General features: G+C 38.6%; 2 protein-coding genes and 2 non-coding genes across 6 annotated transcripts; 2 read left to right on the plus strand and 2 right to left on the minus strand.

The window, feature by feature from the left end:
* Positions 1–1492: 1492 nt before the first annotated feature.
* LOC101313555 lies at positions 1493–5136 on the plus strand. 2 transcript variants are annotated; one of them, XR_185275.1, is made up of 3 exons: positions 1493–2136; positions 2395–2769; positions 4863–5136. It is a non-coding gene; the product is annotated as an uncharacterized LOC101313555 (transcript). The 2 variants fall into 2 exon arrangements; XR_185276.1 differs by lacking the exon at positions 4863–5136 and having other exon boundaries at positions 2395–3068.
* A 558-nt stretch (positions 5137–5694) lies between these two features.
* Positions 5695–8346, minus strand: LOC101313931 (eukaryotic translation initiation factor 2 subunit alpha-like). The gene is made up of 7 exons (XM_004307634.1): positions 7848–8346; positions 7403–7459; positions 7240–7326; positions 6978–7124; positions 6786–6890; positions 6229–6327; positions 5695–6052 (listed from the first exon to the last, which is right to left on the minus strand). Exons 1-7 carry the CDS (start codon positions 8229–8231, stop codon positions 5906–5908), a joined length of 1026 nt encoding a protein of 341 aa, XP_004307682.1. The 5' UTR covers positions 8232–8346; the 3' UTR covers positions 5695–5905.
* Positions 8347–8462: 116 nt separating this feature from the next.
* On the plus strand, positions 8463–8544 carry TRNAS-CGA. Its single transcript has one exon. It is a non-coding gene; the product is annotated as a tRNA-Ser (tRNA).
* Positions 8545–9000: 456 nt separating this feature from the next.
* Positions 9001–13138, minus strand: LOC101314222 (multiple inositol polyphosphate phosphatase 1-like). Of its 2 annotated transcripts, XM_004307636.1 has the most exons (12): positions 12965–13138; positions 12653–12740; positions 12193–12486; positions 11771–11929; positions 11442–11582; positions 11259–11315; positions 10813–10951; positions 10158–10262; positions 9831–10021; positions 9619–9660; positions 9455–9542; positions 9001–9230 (listed from the first exon to the last, which is right to left on the minus strand). In XM_004307636.1, the coding sequence occupies exons 1-12, from the start codon at positions 13078–13080 to the stop codon at positions 9214–9216; spliced, it is 1437 nt and encodes a 478-aa protein (XP_004307684.1). In that variant the 5' UTR covers positions 13081–13138; the 3' UTR covers positions 9001–9213. The 2 variants fall into 2 exon arrangements, with proteins under 2 accessions (XP_004307684.1, XP_004307683.1); XM_004307635.1 differs by having other exon boundaries at positions 9022–9542.
* Positions 13139–17225: the final 4087 nt, after the last annotated feature.

A 17225-nucleotide genomic window follows, 5' to 3' on the forward strand; every position in this document is an offset into this window, starting at 1 on the left:
TATATATATATATATACAAGCCGGATCAGAGGCGCACGTCCGCACCGGCCTTAAAGTGCGGACGTCCCTCCGTTCACCACCGTACGGCGCCAGCGAGGGCGCGCCTTCACCCTAGCAGACTTCAGCAGCGTCCCCGACCACTTTTCCTCCCCGGCGAGTCAGCCGAATTCCAGTTTTCCGGCCAAATCACCCAAAACTTCAAACAAAGTCGATCTGGCCGGAAAACTGAAATTCGGCAGACTCACCGGGGATGGAAAGTGGTCGGGAAAGCTGTTGGAGTCCGCTGGGGTGGAGGCGCGCCCTCATTGGCGCCGTACGGTGGCGAACGGACGGACGTCCGCACTCGAACGACTCCGTGTGTGTGTGTGTATATATATATACAGTTCTTATCCAGAGCGAAGCTTCACTTTGAAATTAAAGTGTGAAGTTCCTTATTTGACTCACTTTTCAGTCATATTTCCACATCTCCACCGTTCAGTTTGTAGAACATAATGCATAGATCACTTCTGCCAAGTTTCATTGAATTTGATGATCGTTTGGGTTTTCATAATCGTTATTTACACAAACAGTTATGAATAGACAAATTTATGATCCGTTCGTTGATTTAATCTGATTCGGTACCTTAACGATTACCGAATTGGATGAAACTTGACAAGAGTGATCTATGCATTATGTTATACAAACTGAACTGTGGAGATGTGGAAATATGACCGAAAAATGAGTCAAATAAGGAACTTCACACTTTAATTTCAAAGTGAAGCTTCGCTCTGGATAGAAACTGTATATATATATATATATATAAGATCTCTTAAGTATTTATTGTAGTTGTGGTATTACTTGACTTATTGCAGTTAGGCACATATATAGCTCTAGGTATCTTCCGTTGTTCTATATATTCTCTAGTTTGGATAAGAAGAATAATACTATGTAAATTGACAGATAAATCATTTGGAAGCGAAATCAGTTGATTACGCGCGAGTAGTCCAAATCGACCCAGCAATAAGTAGAATGTTTTGGATATTGATCGGAGAATGTGATTGAAATAAATAATCAATCAAAGAGAAAATGGAACCCTTCCAACAAGTAGTAGGAGTATGAGAGTAAGACCAAGCATGTGTTGTATAAGAGCTATTCCTAAACATATGCGTAAGCGTCTCTGAATGAGAATAACATAATGCGCAGTTTTTAGAAATATGAGATACGTAACGAGAGATCATCATCTAGTCTTAAGAGGTAGGTAAAGCTTCTCCAAATTCTAATTAGTGATGCGGCTGTAGAATGTGTACGATAATTTATGTATTGAAGCCAGGAAGCAGATTTAATAGAAAAATGTCCAGATTGAGTGGTAGGTTTGACCACAGAGTTTTAATTTTTCATTTTCATGAATAGTATTTTAATGGGGCCTGAAATGTTGGGCTTTAGGCCCATTGAAACAAAGTATGTAGCCCACTAGCCCTTCTATTTATAACGTGAGGACACAACAGACGTCAGAAGTTGAGTTCAGAACTCAACCAGTTTGTACTCTTCTTATCTTCCTTTTCCGTGCGAGCATGGCCAGACCGGCGTCCTCCGTTCGCGGCAGCTCGGTCGTCGGCGACAGGCCTTCGACGCATCTCGGAGATGCGCACCACCAGATCTCTGCCGCCTTGCGGAAGAAACTTTCAAGTTCGAGGATGGTCCTGTTGATTGGTCTGGTTTCGATTCCCTATAGACGGATGGAGAAGAAACTGAATCGAGAAAAGAAGAGGCGGAGGCCGACGGAGAGAAGAAGCTGAGGCTGCGAGGGTGAGAGTTTGTGGATCTGACTGCCCCTTAGCCGTCAGATTAAGCTTGAGCCACGCCCAACCGTTCGATTACGCCTAATCAACGGGTAACTGTTCGATGCGCTCAGCCCTCCGATTAAATCCGAGCATTCCAGCTCCGTCTTGTGGTGAGCACCACCTGATCGCTACCAAGTTGGGCTTTGGGCTTATGGGTTATATATGGTGACTCTATTGCGATCACACCCCCACTCTCTACTTCGTCGCGCTCCCACCCTAAAACCCTAGAAAAGTTTAAGCTTCATCCATGGCGTCACTGCAGAATTTGGAGTCCTCCATGCTATCATCCATGGCTTCTGTACTACAATCCAAGCAGGTAATTCACTTCACTTCACTACTCTCACACTTATCTCACAATTCTATCACAACTGAGCTGATTAAACGAGCTTTTACTGCCAAAATTCAAACCGTAATCTGGTAAAGTACGTCACTCAGATAATAATATGAACACTAGTTGTTGTTTTACTGCTGCTATTTAGATGAGTTGCCTTTTGCTTAAAATTGTTTTATCATAGTTTGTGAACAAATAGGTTATGATTGATCTAGTGCACTGTATTATCTTTGGAATTTGCAGAGGTATGAGAGTTTCGAAACTGATCTCGAATCATCATGTCAAACTTTTTGATCTAGTATCTGAGAACTTAACACTAGGTTCGATGAGATTCGGACTCAGTTTGACAGAGACTTGGATGCATTTCTGAATCATTCAAAAGCGTATCACAATGAGCTTAATGTTTACAATGACAGAGCTGAGAGCAAACGCTTAAGTTCTGATGGCAATGAGGCAATCCACTTTGAAGAGTATTCTAAACTCTTCAAAAGTTATCAGGAGGTATTTGAGGAGTATAAGTCTACATTCTTGTCCTCAAAGGACTTCTATCTGAAGTTGGATGCAGTTGTCAACAAGCTTGCTAGAAACTACTGGCCTCAGGGCAATGTTGGTCTCTAGGTATGTAATTTGTTCAGTTTGTTTTTTGAATTGTTTGGTTTATTGCTATTATGCTTTATACATTGGGTTTTGTTGATAGTATAGGGCCTTTGTTAATTTTTCTTTTCTTGTCCGTAGTTGTTTCTTGTTGTTGTTGTTGTATGTGCTATTGTGTTTGGCTTTGCGTGAGTTATGATTCCCCAAGGCCCTGTTTGGTCTTGGCCCCTGAATGTCATTCTTTGTGTATTCTTGTGTAACCTAGTAAGACTGAGGTTGCTTATTCACTGAACCAACAAGTCCATAAAAGGAGAGATGTGGAGGTAATTGCTGGTTGATAGGATTTTTTATATGGATCTCGATGAACACTCTTTTACCTATAATGCCAGTTTCCATTTATTTCCTCCTCTTAGTTTCCTCATTCTTTCTCTGATCTTTTGTTAACTCTGCTCTTGTGAAACAAATTAATAAGAGAAAGGGGAAGGTAGATAGAGCCCAAGGAAGTTTTGGAGTATTGGTGGCTATTTAAGAGATGAAAAGACCCGTTCTTTCCATGAACAGCTTCTGTTCCCTATGCCTCCTGTCCCCCATGATTTCCTCTGGTTCCTCCCTTTCCTTCTTCTTTCTGTAACTCTGCTTCTGACAAGTTAGGTAGCTTCTTCTCTCTTGATCTATTTATCATCTTCATATGTTCGGCTTGTTATTAGTATATGAGATGAGCTTTGTTGATGCAGCAAACCTACTGCGTAGATACCAGGATCAACAAGCTCTAAAGCTTAGGGTTTTAAACACACACAAAACACTTTGATTTGGGAATCACTCCCTGGTTTCTCACCAAATCTAGGCTTCTCACCCAGAACTAGGCTTCTCGCCAATCCTATCACATGAAAACTCAGAAAATACTCTGATAATTCTATAGCATACCTGGGTATTAGGCCCTTACCATGGACTGCACTAAAGACTCTTAAAGACTCTTCTAAAACTGAAGCATTAAAGACTCATTAGGACTCTCTACTGAAACTGATGCATTTGAGACTAACTTAAAGAGTCCTTAAGACTTCTAAACTGAAATGGAAATATGAAAAGACACAGGCAGCTTAGAGACTTCAGGAATCAGACTTTGTTTCCCTCCCAGGTGCAATAATTATCTTGACTGATTAGGTGCTTTCTCCTTCCATTTGTTTCGCTCATAAACCTTGAAAGGTTTGACTAAGATGTCCTCATCATTTGTTCAAAACCCTTATTCTTGTGTGTGAAATAAGCTTGTTATTGATGACCCACTTTGATATATCAAGGTTTAACAGTTGATACATACATAAGGGTTGTCCACTGCTGTTTTTACTTGTCTGGGATTGTAGCTTAACTTTCCCTTCTGGGTAAATCGTTTATGTGCACAACTCAAATGAAATAGAAGCTAGAGAGACTCTGAGAAGAACTCATTGGGATAAATTTCAAACCAAACTTGATAATATATAGATTTGATATAAAATGTGGAGACTAGGTAGAGTAAATGTTATCTGAAATGGTGGATGAACTTGGATTTGAAAGAAAAACACTGTGTGTGAACTTTTACTCTGCTTATGACAGTCTGAGAAGACTGATTTATATTTTACACAATGCTAGAGTTTGGTAGAATTCAAGGCAAAATAGTAGCTGATAAATTTTTTTAACTTATAGCTCTCTGACCAGTTCTGTGGTCCTTTATATTTTGAAAGGTTTCAAGACTGCATCAAATATTTGCACCTAACGGCATCTCTGTTGTGCAAAATACAAATTAGTGATTAGCTATAAAGGTAGCCGCTACTCTAGTTGATCCATTAGTATATCCATGCATGTATGTAATTTCTGAAGAGATGTTGGTGGCATTGTGGCTTTGAGATTATGTATGTTTAATTGGTTTCAGATACATGCAATGATGCAAGAACGGGAAGTTGAGCAAGTAATTGAATTTCTGCAGTCCCTTGTTTCCCAAATCAAATCTTCATAGTTTTATTTTCATTGGTCAAGTCTTCATAGTTTCATATCACTGGCTCGAGTAGTTTAAGTTTTATGTTCCTTTCATTTTTTCCTGTTCTCAGTTTCATACTTTGTTATTTATATTTTAAATTTGTCTATAGGGAGATGAAGGCATAAAATCCGCAATGAAGGAGCACAGCATCAATTTTCAAGTCCTGGAGCTGCATTCTGCATGGTGCTGTCTTTATTATGTTTTCTTTTCTAATCTTGTTGAACTGTTGAGATGGTGAGAATTATTAGCTTAAAATTGTGATTGAATTTAACCGGTACAGCAGATGTGCTTGCTTATTATTCTGTTTGTCATAATGTGTTTCCAGTTTGCGTATTAGGCTGTCATATACAGCAGCTCTTCTATTATACATTTTGTTTTTTGACAACTGAACAAGTAGAGATTAATTGTCTACTGCGAACTCATACAATGAAACAGTGCAAATATTGTACTCTTAGGCACTCGTTGCCTGAGAGGCTATTCCATGTGGTTTTAGTCGTTTCGTAAACAAACAAAAAATAATAAAAATTGACGTGAAGCCAGTAAAAAGTGCTTTTCTCATCAGAAAAATTGACGTGAAGCCACTTTTCTCATCACAAAACCACTGAGAAAAGTGCTTCTATATTGCAGTAATCACTTTTAAATAAAGGCAGTACTCGAAGCAATGCCAAACAAGCTGCAACATGCAAGCTTCTTTACAACGAGTTTTACACAACACCCGACCAAGAGCACGTAGTTACATAAGGAAATAAGACCTTTCCCGTGTTTGGGTGAACAGGGTTTGGATTAGTCCCAAACAAATGGCTTTCGGGATTTTGCATGATTTGAGAGCATATATTGAAAACCATTGGCCTAATGAAAAGACTCAAATGAGAATATCCTATAGAGCAGAATTTGGATGAGAAGATATAAGAAAAGAAAATGCAGAACCAGAGGCGGTATCAGACACGAAAAGTTTCTCCATGAATTTTGAAGTGATAAGGTGTGTTGTAATCTTTCACAAAAAACTCTCCTAAACTGGTAAACAGGCGAAATACCTCCATCATACAATACTTTGAAATCGGTGTTTTACACGACTATTGAGGGAAATTATCAAAAATAGACTTGCTTGAGAAAATTGGTTAAGACGTTATCTATGCCCACAACTTTTTCAATCTACAATGCCTGGCCTGCGTTCTCCACCTCAACTTCTCCCATTCCAGTGTCTTCTTCCTCTTCACTGCTGTCACCGTCAATCTCCTCATTCTCTTGGCGGAGCTTACTCATGTGCTCTTGCAGCAATTTATCTTCCTTTTCACTCACCTGCACAAGTACACCATGTTAGACCCAATCAGACAAGGTTTCTATGCAAGGTTAAAACAGTTGGAGCTGGCTCCGGACTATGAATTAATACTTCAATGCTCTAGAATCACTATAAAAAAGACAATTCTTAGAACAGAGTTTGATTGTAACAGAAACAGAAGAGGGTTGGTACTCACCACTCTAGGTGTTTCCTTCACCAACAGTTTCCCCTTGTGATGCTCTATTGCTTTTGTGCAGGCTACAACTGCATTGCCTAGAACTGTGATACCTTGTTCCTGCCCAACACAACAGAAATCATGAAATTCATTAGCAAAGAAACAAGTGGCAAACTATAGCATGGTAACTATATTGAATTAGAGATTGTGTATGCCATATTCAGGTGAGAATAGAAGAAAGTGATGATATAAATGAAGAAATATAAAAAGCCATTGGGCTTATTGCCATCAAGGGAAGGGCAACCTAGTGCCACAGATTATTGTATGTGCAGGGAATGATAAAATGGATAAACCACACAATAACAAACTCTATTTCAAGCACACATAAACTTACATCATACAGTATATCAAATAAAGTAAACACACAAATGCAGACTCAAATTGGGAAAAGGTTGTGATCCTCTAAGCAGCCAACAAATAAGTATATGTCATCTATTCCACATAGGATAGCTCAACATACATTTATCATGCAAAGGAACAGTAAGCAAACTCACGATTTGCATCAAAGTTTAGCATACCTTATCAAGAGTCTGTGTGGTAAGAACATACAGAGGAGGAGCAACCAGCTTAATCTTCACAGGACAGTCATTGTTGCCTGCAGCTTCTGCCTTCCGCATGGCATCCTGCACAATCACATGTTCAAGATAATATTCAGCCAAAAATAAGAACCATATACAAACAAGCAGAGTCCACAAGGAGAACTAGTATACCTTAATGTGAAGAACACCATCAAACTGGAAACACTTCATTTCAATATCAGCACGGATCTTCAATGGTTGTGGTGTCATTCTTCTCTTGATGTTCTTTACCAGAGAGTCTTTCACATCCTCTGACACAGCAGGGACAACCTTAGTAACCTACAAACACATATATAAGGAATTGAGGGATCTAAGCCAATGGTGCGTAAATAGGACTATATGCAGAATAAGATAACACATGGCATAAACCATCAGGGCGAGTAACACAAATTACCTCCTGTCCATCAGGGCCAGTCACTTTCACCTCGCATGTAAGGGCATTCAGAACTGTATCAGGATCAGTGACGATTACTTTGAAAGCCTGCACAAAGAATAATTCATGTTCACACTGAAAATAAAGAAGACAAAATACTCTGAATAGTTCCGAACATTTTCACCTCAAAAGCATGACCATACTTCCGGTACAAAGGCCAGCCAATATTGACGTACAACTCCTGTAACAAGTAATTCATTTAGTTATATAGCCTACAAAAATAATAAACGACATAGTAACTAAACACGGAATTCAATCAATAATTTGCTTATGCCCTCCCTGAGCTGAAGAAATTCTCAACAAGCACAATCCTAAACAAAAAGAGTGCACCTAATAACGCCAACGTATAGTTCTTAAAGCCTTTCTCTCTCCCACACACACGAAAACTACTGTTCATTTCTATAGATTCACCTACCATAGAAGCAATTCAACTTTCAACTATAAATCGGCACAATAAAATTCCGAAGCACGCTATATCACCAACTACTAACTAAAACATAGAATCGAAAACCAAATCCACGAAACGACATTATAACTTTCTAATTCCAAAGCACATAAGCAAAAGCTACCTCCAAATCGATGCCGAGAGTCTCAGCGACATGTCGCATGATGGAGTGGACGAGCTTGCTCTTGTTGTACCTCTCCTCACAGGCAGCAATATCCTCCTCAGAAACCCTACGCTTGCTCAAATCGATGTAGCCCTTCTCCTTGTCGACCCTGAGAACCATGACCGGCTCGATGCGGCCGACCTTGATGAGGCTGCTGACGCTCCGAATCCGACGGCGGGAGAGCTCCGAGAAGAGAATCATGCCCTCGATGTTGTTGTACTCGAGGAGTGAGACGTACGCGCCCATGTCGGCGATGTTCTTGACCTGGATCATGACGGCCATGTCCACCTCCGGGTAGCGGGCTTCGTACATACGGCACTCCAGATTGGGAGTGTGGGAAGCCATGGCTGGAATTGAGGGTGGAGGAAGATGGCGCCGGAGAATTTGAGAGTTAGGGTTTTGAGAGCAGAGAGAGATTTGAAGCTAATGTTTTTAGTCACAGTACCACCTTTACTACCGGAAATGGGCAGAGTCGGTTCTCTCTATTTGTTCCTCTCTCTTCGTGGGCCTCAGGTTAAAGCCCAAGCTTGAAGACTTCCAAATTATTATCTAATCTCAGGCAATTAGAGCAGCATTGTCGATATGTCCGAGTGGTTAAGGAGACAGACTCGAAATCTGTTGGGCTTTGCCTGCGCAGGTTCGAATCCTGCTGTCGACGCTTCACACCATTTTACCAGTTTAATATTTTTAGTCTTTTTATTCCCTTTCGAGATTGAACGGTGTGGTCGTTTTGCTCAATCTATCCATTATCACATTTTTGTCAATTGTATACATCTCTGCCATATTATTCAGTGTCGATTAGAACAGTTGTGCAAGAATTGAGCGATGTGCCATGATTTTTGAGTTATTCTTTGCTGTCATATCGTGCACATCTTATTTTGTATACTCAAACCAAGACACTTGAAGGTAGGTGGAGCAATGAGCTTTGATCCTTTGAGCATCGAGCCATTCAAATACATGAAGCATCAGGTGTCTTGTCAAGTATCTCAAGAATCGAATTGGAAATTAGACCACATGCTTATAATTAAAGACCTTGAAGAGGAACTAACAGATAATTTTGCATATTTAAACTACCGGGCAATAACAAGCGATAAGAAGACGTGCACAATATGACAGCAAAGAATAACTCAAAAATGATGGCAAATTATTCATTGAGACCTGGGTATTCGTTTTTGGGAACATACAAACAAGCGTATCTACATTCAAACTAGGAAATTTGCGTGGTATCCATCTCTCCAAGAACACGTTAGAACAGCAAGGCAGTTAAGCTGTTGTGTTAGGAGCAAAGCTATACAAAACTGTCAACCCTATCGCCAGCTGAGTTAATTCAAAATGCAGAGACTTCTGTATCGGGAAAAAAGACGAGTTGTTTCGGTATTAGAAACAGTTTCCACAAAACATTAAGTCTACTAGAAGATGGCTGCTAATGAGAGCTGATAAAGCCAGAGTTACAGCAGAGAAAAGGAGTGCCAGAAATTTCCCAACCTCACTTGAAAGAAACTAAAATTCATCGTGGGTAGGAACAATCCTGTTTGAGAAAAGCCAACGGAACAGTTGAGATAACTTACTGGTTGCAGGCTTTTGCTCCTGCTGTCCTCCTTTTGTATTGCATACTGCATTGTAGTCATGCTTCAAATGAGGAGCAACTACTTTTTCCTGGAGAAACACATATTGTAAGATTAGCATTATACATCACCATATCCATAAATATGGGTGCAGGTCAAAACAGTACCTTAAAATCATCAAGTGGGCAAAGGTCAGAACCATCACAACCCTGTAAGGAAACACGCAAAATGTTAATACATGCAATGGATAATTTGGCACTTTAATGGAGTGAAAGAAAAATAGCAACATTTTTTAATTACAGTGTATGTACTCATGATATCTCTGAAGAAAAGTGTGTAAACAAAGTTTGGAGTCCAATAACTCAGATCAGTGGCTTACAGGCACAGGAATGGGTTGCTCATTGTGCAACACTTGCACAAAGTACTTGCTTGAACTGTTGGCTGGACAGCTGTACAGTACAAGCATGTTATTCCCACCAAAAGGTGCCATATTGCTGCACTTCCAATTTCTTTTCTGGGGAGGCTTTGGAGGGTGTTCCAAGGGCTGTTCCCTCTGTATTTGTTGAAATTCTGAAATGTTCAAAGTGTAAACTTAATAAGGGAGAATATTGCAAAAGCCATAAATACAAGCATTCAGTTCCCCCGCACCCACATACAGCCACACCAACCCCAGAAAGTTAAAAATTTTACTTATCAAATCACTTACCAGATCCTTCAAGAAAAAGCCCGAGCAAGCATGAAAATGGAACCACAGTTTCTGCGTGTGCAAACCTCAGCCTTGCCTTTTCATAAGTGCCAGGATCATGTTTTTCTACACACACACACAAAAATCAAAGTAAGCGTTCAAATCCCATTAATTCAATAAAAAAAAATTCCCATTAATTCATAACAACATCCAATAGCTCACACAATAGGACTATAGGTAGACAGTCCACTTCAGATTATAAATCCCATCTTGGGCATTCTAAGGCTTGCATCTTAGTTAAGAGATTTATTGCTTTCCTTCGTTCACTTGGATTCCCCATGTTACTTTCAAACGAAAAAATCCAGACAGGTGAAACACGCACTATCCAGACAATCTGATGGACTATAAATGGTCAATGCAACCAAATGCAAAGAATTTAGTTTAAAATATTTATCCAAATGGCGGGGGACATGTGCACAGAGATGTAATACTTGAAGTTGATAGCAGGAAAGTATGATTCGCACCCATGCACGGATCCTACAGCTTAACATATTCCACAACCATAAATTGGACCACTTATAGCTGTGATACTCTAGGATTATTCAAGGCAATGGTTTTGAAAAGTGAGAAAAGAAACCACTCATCATTGACCCTTTTTAGAAGTTCAAATACGTACCTTCGTGGGCCTCAATAGCCTGATCCATAGATTGCACAACATCTTTAAGCAAGGGAACCCCCATTCTATAGTTCAAAGCTTTACCATACCCCTTCAATATAAAGGCCTCCAAATCATCTGTCCATTCCAGCAAAGCAACCTAAACACAGGATATGAATCAGACTCACATAATATATGAAATCTACATCGCACTTGTAATTCAGCATAAACAGCAATTCACTTAGCATCTTGTTCCACACCATATGCATCTACAACCTTAAAGATTAGGATTCGTTAACTTACTTCACTTAGTTTTATCATCTTAAATATCAATACCAGTACTTACACACCCATTTGTAATATTCAGAATTAAACCATCAAAATCACATTATGTTAACGAGAGAGTGATTATTATACAATTTGATGTATCATATATTCAAATTTGAATATTAATAAATCGTGCATACCTCAGAGGGGCTGAAAAGCGCACAAGCTTGATCGGTTACATTCAACAAGGACGCCTCCTGCCAAATTAAACAACCAAATCATAGTCATAATTCAATTTTACTAGACGACTAATGAAATTACAAGTCTATATCCAGGAGAGTTAAAAATATGTTCGCGAATAAAAGCAGAAAGAGAGTAACTACCTGTTTGCAAAGAAACCAGAGTGATGATGTGTCCTGCCTTGAAAAGTTCAACTTGTAGCGCCTTTTTAATGCAGAAGTAATTTCGTCAAAGACTGGTTCCTTAAGCTTAGTAACAGATGGCTCCTGACTTTTCCGATAGTCCTGCATACATTAGTCTTCATCAACAATCAAGTAAAACACAGTGTTGCAGATAAAAGATTTAAAATAAAGGTTATACACAATGATGAAGTCCTGTTCCACCCAATCACAACGGCCAATCAAGGTCTATAATCAGTGTTTATGTGTTTCCCTGTGTCTGAGTTTCAAAGGAAAAATAATTCTGCATGTACCTTGTAGTTATCGCAACAATCATGGAACCTCAACACTATATCACTCGCACGGCTTTCACTGGTTACAGCAAAAGCTTGATGTCTGCCTGGACCAAGATTTCCTTTGCCACTGAACAACCCCATGCCAAATGCCACAGCACTGGCTGATGCCCGAGGGATCTGCCAAGTTAAAAATAACAAACAATGCATAAATTAATATGTCCTTAGAGATCAGAGAGGCTGAGATATAATATACGTTGCTTCGTTTGAAGTCAACAGTGAAAAGTACAGTCACTCACAGCATTTCACTAGCATACTGCCAACCTAATTATAAGACTAATATAGTACTGAAATTTTCCTACAAGTAAGGTTGTTGATGGCAATAACTTATAGTTGCATATGTTCATAAAAAGAAAAGGAAAAACGGGTGAAATGCAACTTACTTGAGATGACTTGATGGCATACACATTTGGATGGTAATCCTCATCAAACAAATGCGGGAATCTTTCTCTAGTCCTAATTCCTAATTCATAGAGCTCTTCCTCTCCCTGGACAGTCAATTGTCCACCATTCTGTTTTCCTTTCCAAGGCGATTCCCATTCCCTTAACCAAGCGGGAAGGTTTTGCAAAGGCTGTTTCTGTTCTTCAGCTTCCTTCACTAACGAAGCCAGACGAGGTGCCAGGTTGTCCATCTCCTTCATCCGTTTCTTCGTAGGAGACCGAGTTCCATGCCTTGCCTGTATATATAAGCCTCATCAGGACCGCTAAACTCTAATTCTACCAAACTGTGAAGCACTGAGCACAATTCCAGCACGATAATCTAAACATAGTGCTGCATAGATAAATCCTAAGCTATTTACTTGCTGAATTAACTTTCGCATCGAATTTAACAAAGAAAATTACCACAAGATTCAAGTGAATGGGAGTGCATCCATCTGGAATTTCAGATGCTACAAATGAATTGTCAGCGACGTCTTTAACGACGCCGTATCTGCCAAAAGAAACTCATCAATAATTTCCTTCACAAAATCACATTTTCATTCTCACCGCCTCATAATCATAAACTCAAACATCCCTAAGTTTATCTCAGATTATAATCAAACCAATACAAATCAAAACCTAATCGAGCGAGCTCAAAATTAAGCTCGGAAACAAATAGATTACGCCTAAGATTAAAATTAATGCATCGATTTTGATTCTGTGAAAGAGGCAAACCTGGACACAGTAGAGAGGTGTTGGCGAACGTCGAAAGCTTCTTCTTCTCCGGCATTTGAATGGAGGAAGAAGACGGAGAAAAGTAGTAGCAGACTGAGAAGCTTAGCCATAACCATCGTCTCGAAATCGAAGAAGAACAGAGAGAACAAATCGAATCCAAATTACGAACCGCTTTAGAAAATAGAGTTTTGCTTTTGCTTTTATAGCTGTGCTGGAGCCTACAGAGACGTGTAGTGACTACTGAGGCAACTCAACCCGTCTCCAACCGCCGCGTGGCAAAAAAAAGGTTTGTACTCGTTTGCGTAAAGAGCAAATGCACTCATTTTAGATGGTTTGAACCGATTTTCAACCCGAGTTAATATACTATTGATCTAAATCAGTATTTAGTCATCGGTTCGACAATTACAACGATTAGATCAATTTAAGAACCAATTGTTATGTACATTGTAGAAAAAATATTTTTATATTGACATTTGTATTGTTTTAGACTAGAGAAATTTTAAATACATATATTTAATATCTTAATACACACTCATATTATTTTATATTTCATATCAGATTTTATAGGTATATTTAATTACAAAAACATCTATCAATTATTAGGGAAAAAAAGAAAGAACAAAAAAAAAGAAATTTTCTATTCTCTAAAACCTAACTCTTCTTTACTATTACTACGCATCAAAAGAAAAGAAATAAAAACCTTTTTTTCAAAATTCATCACCTGAATTTTGACTACTATCGTAATCATATGTACTATTTACCGATTCATTTGGTTTTTTTTTATCAACTTTAGTTTTCATCTTGCAAACTAAAAACTAGTTTTTATGCTATTGAACTTTTACCGGTTTCTTAACTTTGAAAAAATTATGTATGTTCAATATTTTTTTCCTTCAAATTCTAACCGATTGATGTTATATTGGAGATTTGAAGTTCGAATATAATATTACTCTTTTGATTATAAATTGAAAAATATCAAGAAAAAATTTCTAACCCAATCAAAAAAAATCTAACAGAAAATAAAAGAGAATACGTAAAGAAAGTTGTGAAATAGTAAATATATAATAATTATATTAAATAACATATTATTATTAGTTTTAGATATTGAGGGTATTTTAGGCAGTTTGGGATGTGTATTTAGTTAATATTGAAATGAAAAACTATATGGATAGTGTGTATTAAGTAAGAGATGTGTATTAAGAGATTAGGGGTGTGTATTTAAAATTACTCTTTAGACTAACACCATGTGCAAAATGATATGTGTATGGGCCCCACATTTATATTGGTTCGGACTAATCCGTGGGTTGAGGATTACCTCATGCATTGGTCGGGTTAGGTGGGATCCACCATTACCAGGACAAGCATTTTAGCCGACGAAAAAGTTTCGTCGGCCTGTTAGCTTAATTCGTCGGCTAATCTCTTAGCCGACTAGCCGACGAGCCTTCGTCGGCTATGGTTTCGTCGGGAAAGGGTCGTCGGCGATGACTTTAGCCGACGAAACTATAGGACGTCGTCGGCTATTGTCCCAGAATTTAGCCGACGAATCTAGAAGACATCGTCGGCTATTGTCCCAGACTTTAGCCGACGAATATCTTAAATGTTTCGTCTACCATAGTCTGAGACTTTAGCCGACTAAACATTTAAGATATTCGTCGGCTAAAGTATGTAATAAAAAAATTATTTTTTGGGAACAAATATTAATTTATTTTTATTAATTATTTATTTTCGATGGTTTCTTCATTTTATTTTTATTTCGGTTTTTGTTGTTCTTTCCCCAAATCCACCAAACGTCGTTGCCACCAAAACCACCGCACGCCGCCACCACCAAAACCAAAGCTCACCCCACATACCATCGATCACCAACAAAATAACACCGATTACCGCCACCAAAATCCCAGATATGACCCGACCCAAATCGGAATTTAATTCAACCCAAACCTCCACCATCATTGTCGTCGACTAACCACTACCAACACCCACCGCAAGTACCACAAACACCAACAACAACGAATACAACACCACTACCAACAACAACAACAACAACAAATTCTATAGCTTTTTGGCAACTCGAATGAGCAAATAGAAGAAGATATGGACCTAGATCAATCAAGAGAGGCGGAAATGGGGGAGAGGAAGAGGTGGTGAGTCGGGGAGTGGAGGAACCAGATCGATCTAAGGAGTTGGAAGAGAGAGGAGAGGGAGAGGAAAGAGAGAGGGAGTGGGTTTGTTTCGGTGGGGAAGAGAAAGAAAAAGTTATTGGGTGAAGTTCTTGGTGAGAGAAAGAAGAAGATAAGATGTTTGAGGAAGAGATGAGTAGGTTAAAGAGAGAGAGAAAGAAGAAGAAGATAAGATTTTGAAATTTTCCGAAATTTTTGGCGGAAACAATTTATCCTCAAAAGTCAAAACCAGGATTTAGCCGACGAAATTTTTATTTCGTCGGCTAAACCTATGAAATTCGTTAGCTAAATTTGTAAATCTCGTCGGCTAAAGTATTTTTTTACTTAATATTTTTTATTTTTTATTTTATTTTATTAACTATAGCCGACGAATTCTAAATAATATCGTCGGCTAAAGTACTTTTTTATTTAATGTTTTCAATTTATTTGTTTTATTTTATTTTATTAACTATAGCCGACGAATTCTAAATAATATCGTCGGTCAAAGTATTTTTTATTTAATATTTTTAATTTATTTTTTTATTTTATTTTATTAACTATAGCCGACGACATTTTAAATAATGTCATCGGCTATAATACTTTTTATACATTCGGCACATTGTGATTGTGATGATCAAACTTGAGAAACAAAAATCCGGCCGTCAGATCTGACTATCATGATAAAATACATGTATGGGAAAAAATTCAACTTGATCCGACAAGGTTAAGGGCTCGATCCGGACGGTTAATCCCGTAAATCAAACCCCTAAATGCACGGAAAAGCTCATTGGACCATCTAAATTACGTATTTTGGCCGGACCTTCAACTGAAAATAGTTTCAAATCGATGAGACGCAACAAGTCGTATAAAAATTTTACGGAAAATAACCACCAAAGATAGGGCTACCCATAGGGAGAAAGAATGGAAAATTATATTGACCGTAACTATCGGCACCGAGACTTTACCGGAATACCGTGATTTTTCAACCGTAGACGTATTTCACCATTCTGGTCATATTTTATTTCACGAATTTTTTGCGTTTGAAGGTTCTACGTATAGTTTGTTTTTGAAACGGAACATTTACTTAACACTGGTAAACAAGTTATACAACATTAGTAGGCATGTTGTGATTGTGATGATCAAACTTGAGAAACGAAAATCCGCTAGATCTGACCATCATGATAAAATACATGTATGGGAAAAAATTCAACTTGATCCGACAAGGTTAAGGGCTCGATCCGGACAGTCAAACCCCTAAACGCACGGAAAAGGTCATTGGACCGTCTAAATTACATATTTTGGCCGGACCTTCAACTGAAAATAGTTTCAAATCGATGAGATGCAACAAGTCGTATAAAAATTTTACGGAAAATAACCACCGAAGATAGGGCTACCCATAGGGAGAAAGAATGGAAATATAAGGCACTTTAGCCGACGAAATTTTAATTTCGTCGGCTAAAGTTCACAGACTATAGCCGACGAAAAAATTCTTTAGCCAACGAAATTTTAATTTCATCGGCTAAAGTTGACCATAGCCGACGAAAATTTAAATTAGCCAACGAAGGAAAATTTTGTCGGCTAACGTGGACTTTAGCCGACGAAAAAATAGTTCGTCAGCCTGGTTTTTTTATTTTCGTCGGCTAAAGCCTTTCTTCTGGTAGTGCACATGAGACCCACGTTTAACCCGGACTAATTCCTCACTAGTGGATAATGTTTTTCGATCCAACCTTCAGTCCAACCCCCAAATTGCACCATCGCTGCATTTGCACTAACAAGTCCATACTAAACGGATCAGTATTTAGGTCAATTCGCTCCAAATCCAGTCAATTTAAAGGTCTAATTGGGACCCGTCCCATCCATCCTTTTAGATTGATCTATTGGTGATGCATGTAACACGATAATGAATGAATTCATGCCTTGTGGATCTCATATATCCATAACTTTAGGAATCTTTGTGTAGATGTGTGAGGGTTCTTTTTGATTGAAAGGTAACTAGGCCAAAATTAACCCAAATATTTGGATTACTGAGTTAATCTTGTGCGTGATTCAAAGACGAAAGAAGCTTGTAGCGTGAGCCGACATGGGAGCTAAAGGCACACCGCAGTGAT

Source organism: Fragaria vesca, linkage group LG7 (genome assembly GCF_000184155.1).
Source record: "Fragaria vesca subsp. vesca linkage group LG7, FraVesHawaii_1.0, whole genome shotgun sequence".
In the NCBI taxonomy this organism is placed as follows: domain Eukaryota; kingdom Viridiplantae; phylum Streptophyta; class Magnoliopsida; order Rosales; family Rosaceae; genus Fragaria; species Fragaria vesca.

Excerpts from the sequence above, each read along its gene's own strand:
- LOC101313931 (XM_004307634.1), bottom strand. The coding sequence starts at position 8,231 with ATGGCTTCCCACACTCCCAATCTGGAGTGCCGTATGTACGAAGCCCGC. Across the intron at positions 7,125-7,239 it reads CTGGCCCTGATGGACAGGAG|GTTACTAAGGTTGTCCCTGC; the intron begins GTAATTTGTGTT and ends ATGTGTTTGTAG. Across the intron at positions 6,328-6,785 it reads CCACACAGACTCTTGATAAG|GAACAAGGTATCACAGTTCT; the intron begins GTATGCTAAACT and ends TGTGTTGGGCAG.
- LOC101314222 (XM_004307635.1), bottom strand. The coding sequence starts at position 13,080 with ATGGTTATGGCTAAGCTTCTCAGTCTGCTACTACTTTTCTCCGTCTTC. Across the intron at positions 11,930-12,192 it reads ATGCCATCAAGTCATCTCAA|ATCCCTCGGGCATCAGCCAG; the intron begins GTAAGTTGCATT and ends TTAACTTGGCAG. Across the intron at positions 11,316-11,441 it reads TCTGGTTTCTTTGCAAACAG|GAGGCGTCCTTGTTGAATGT; the intron begins GTAGTTACTCTC and ends TTAATTTGGCAG.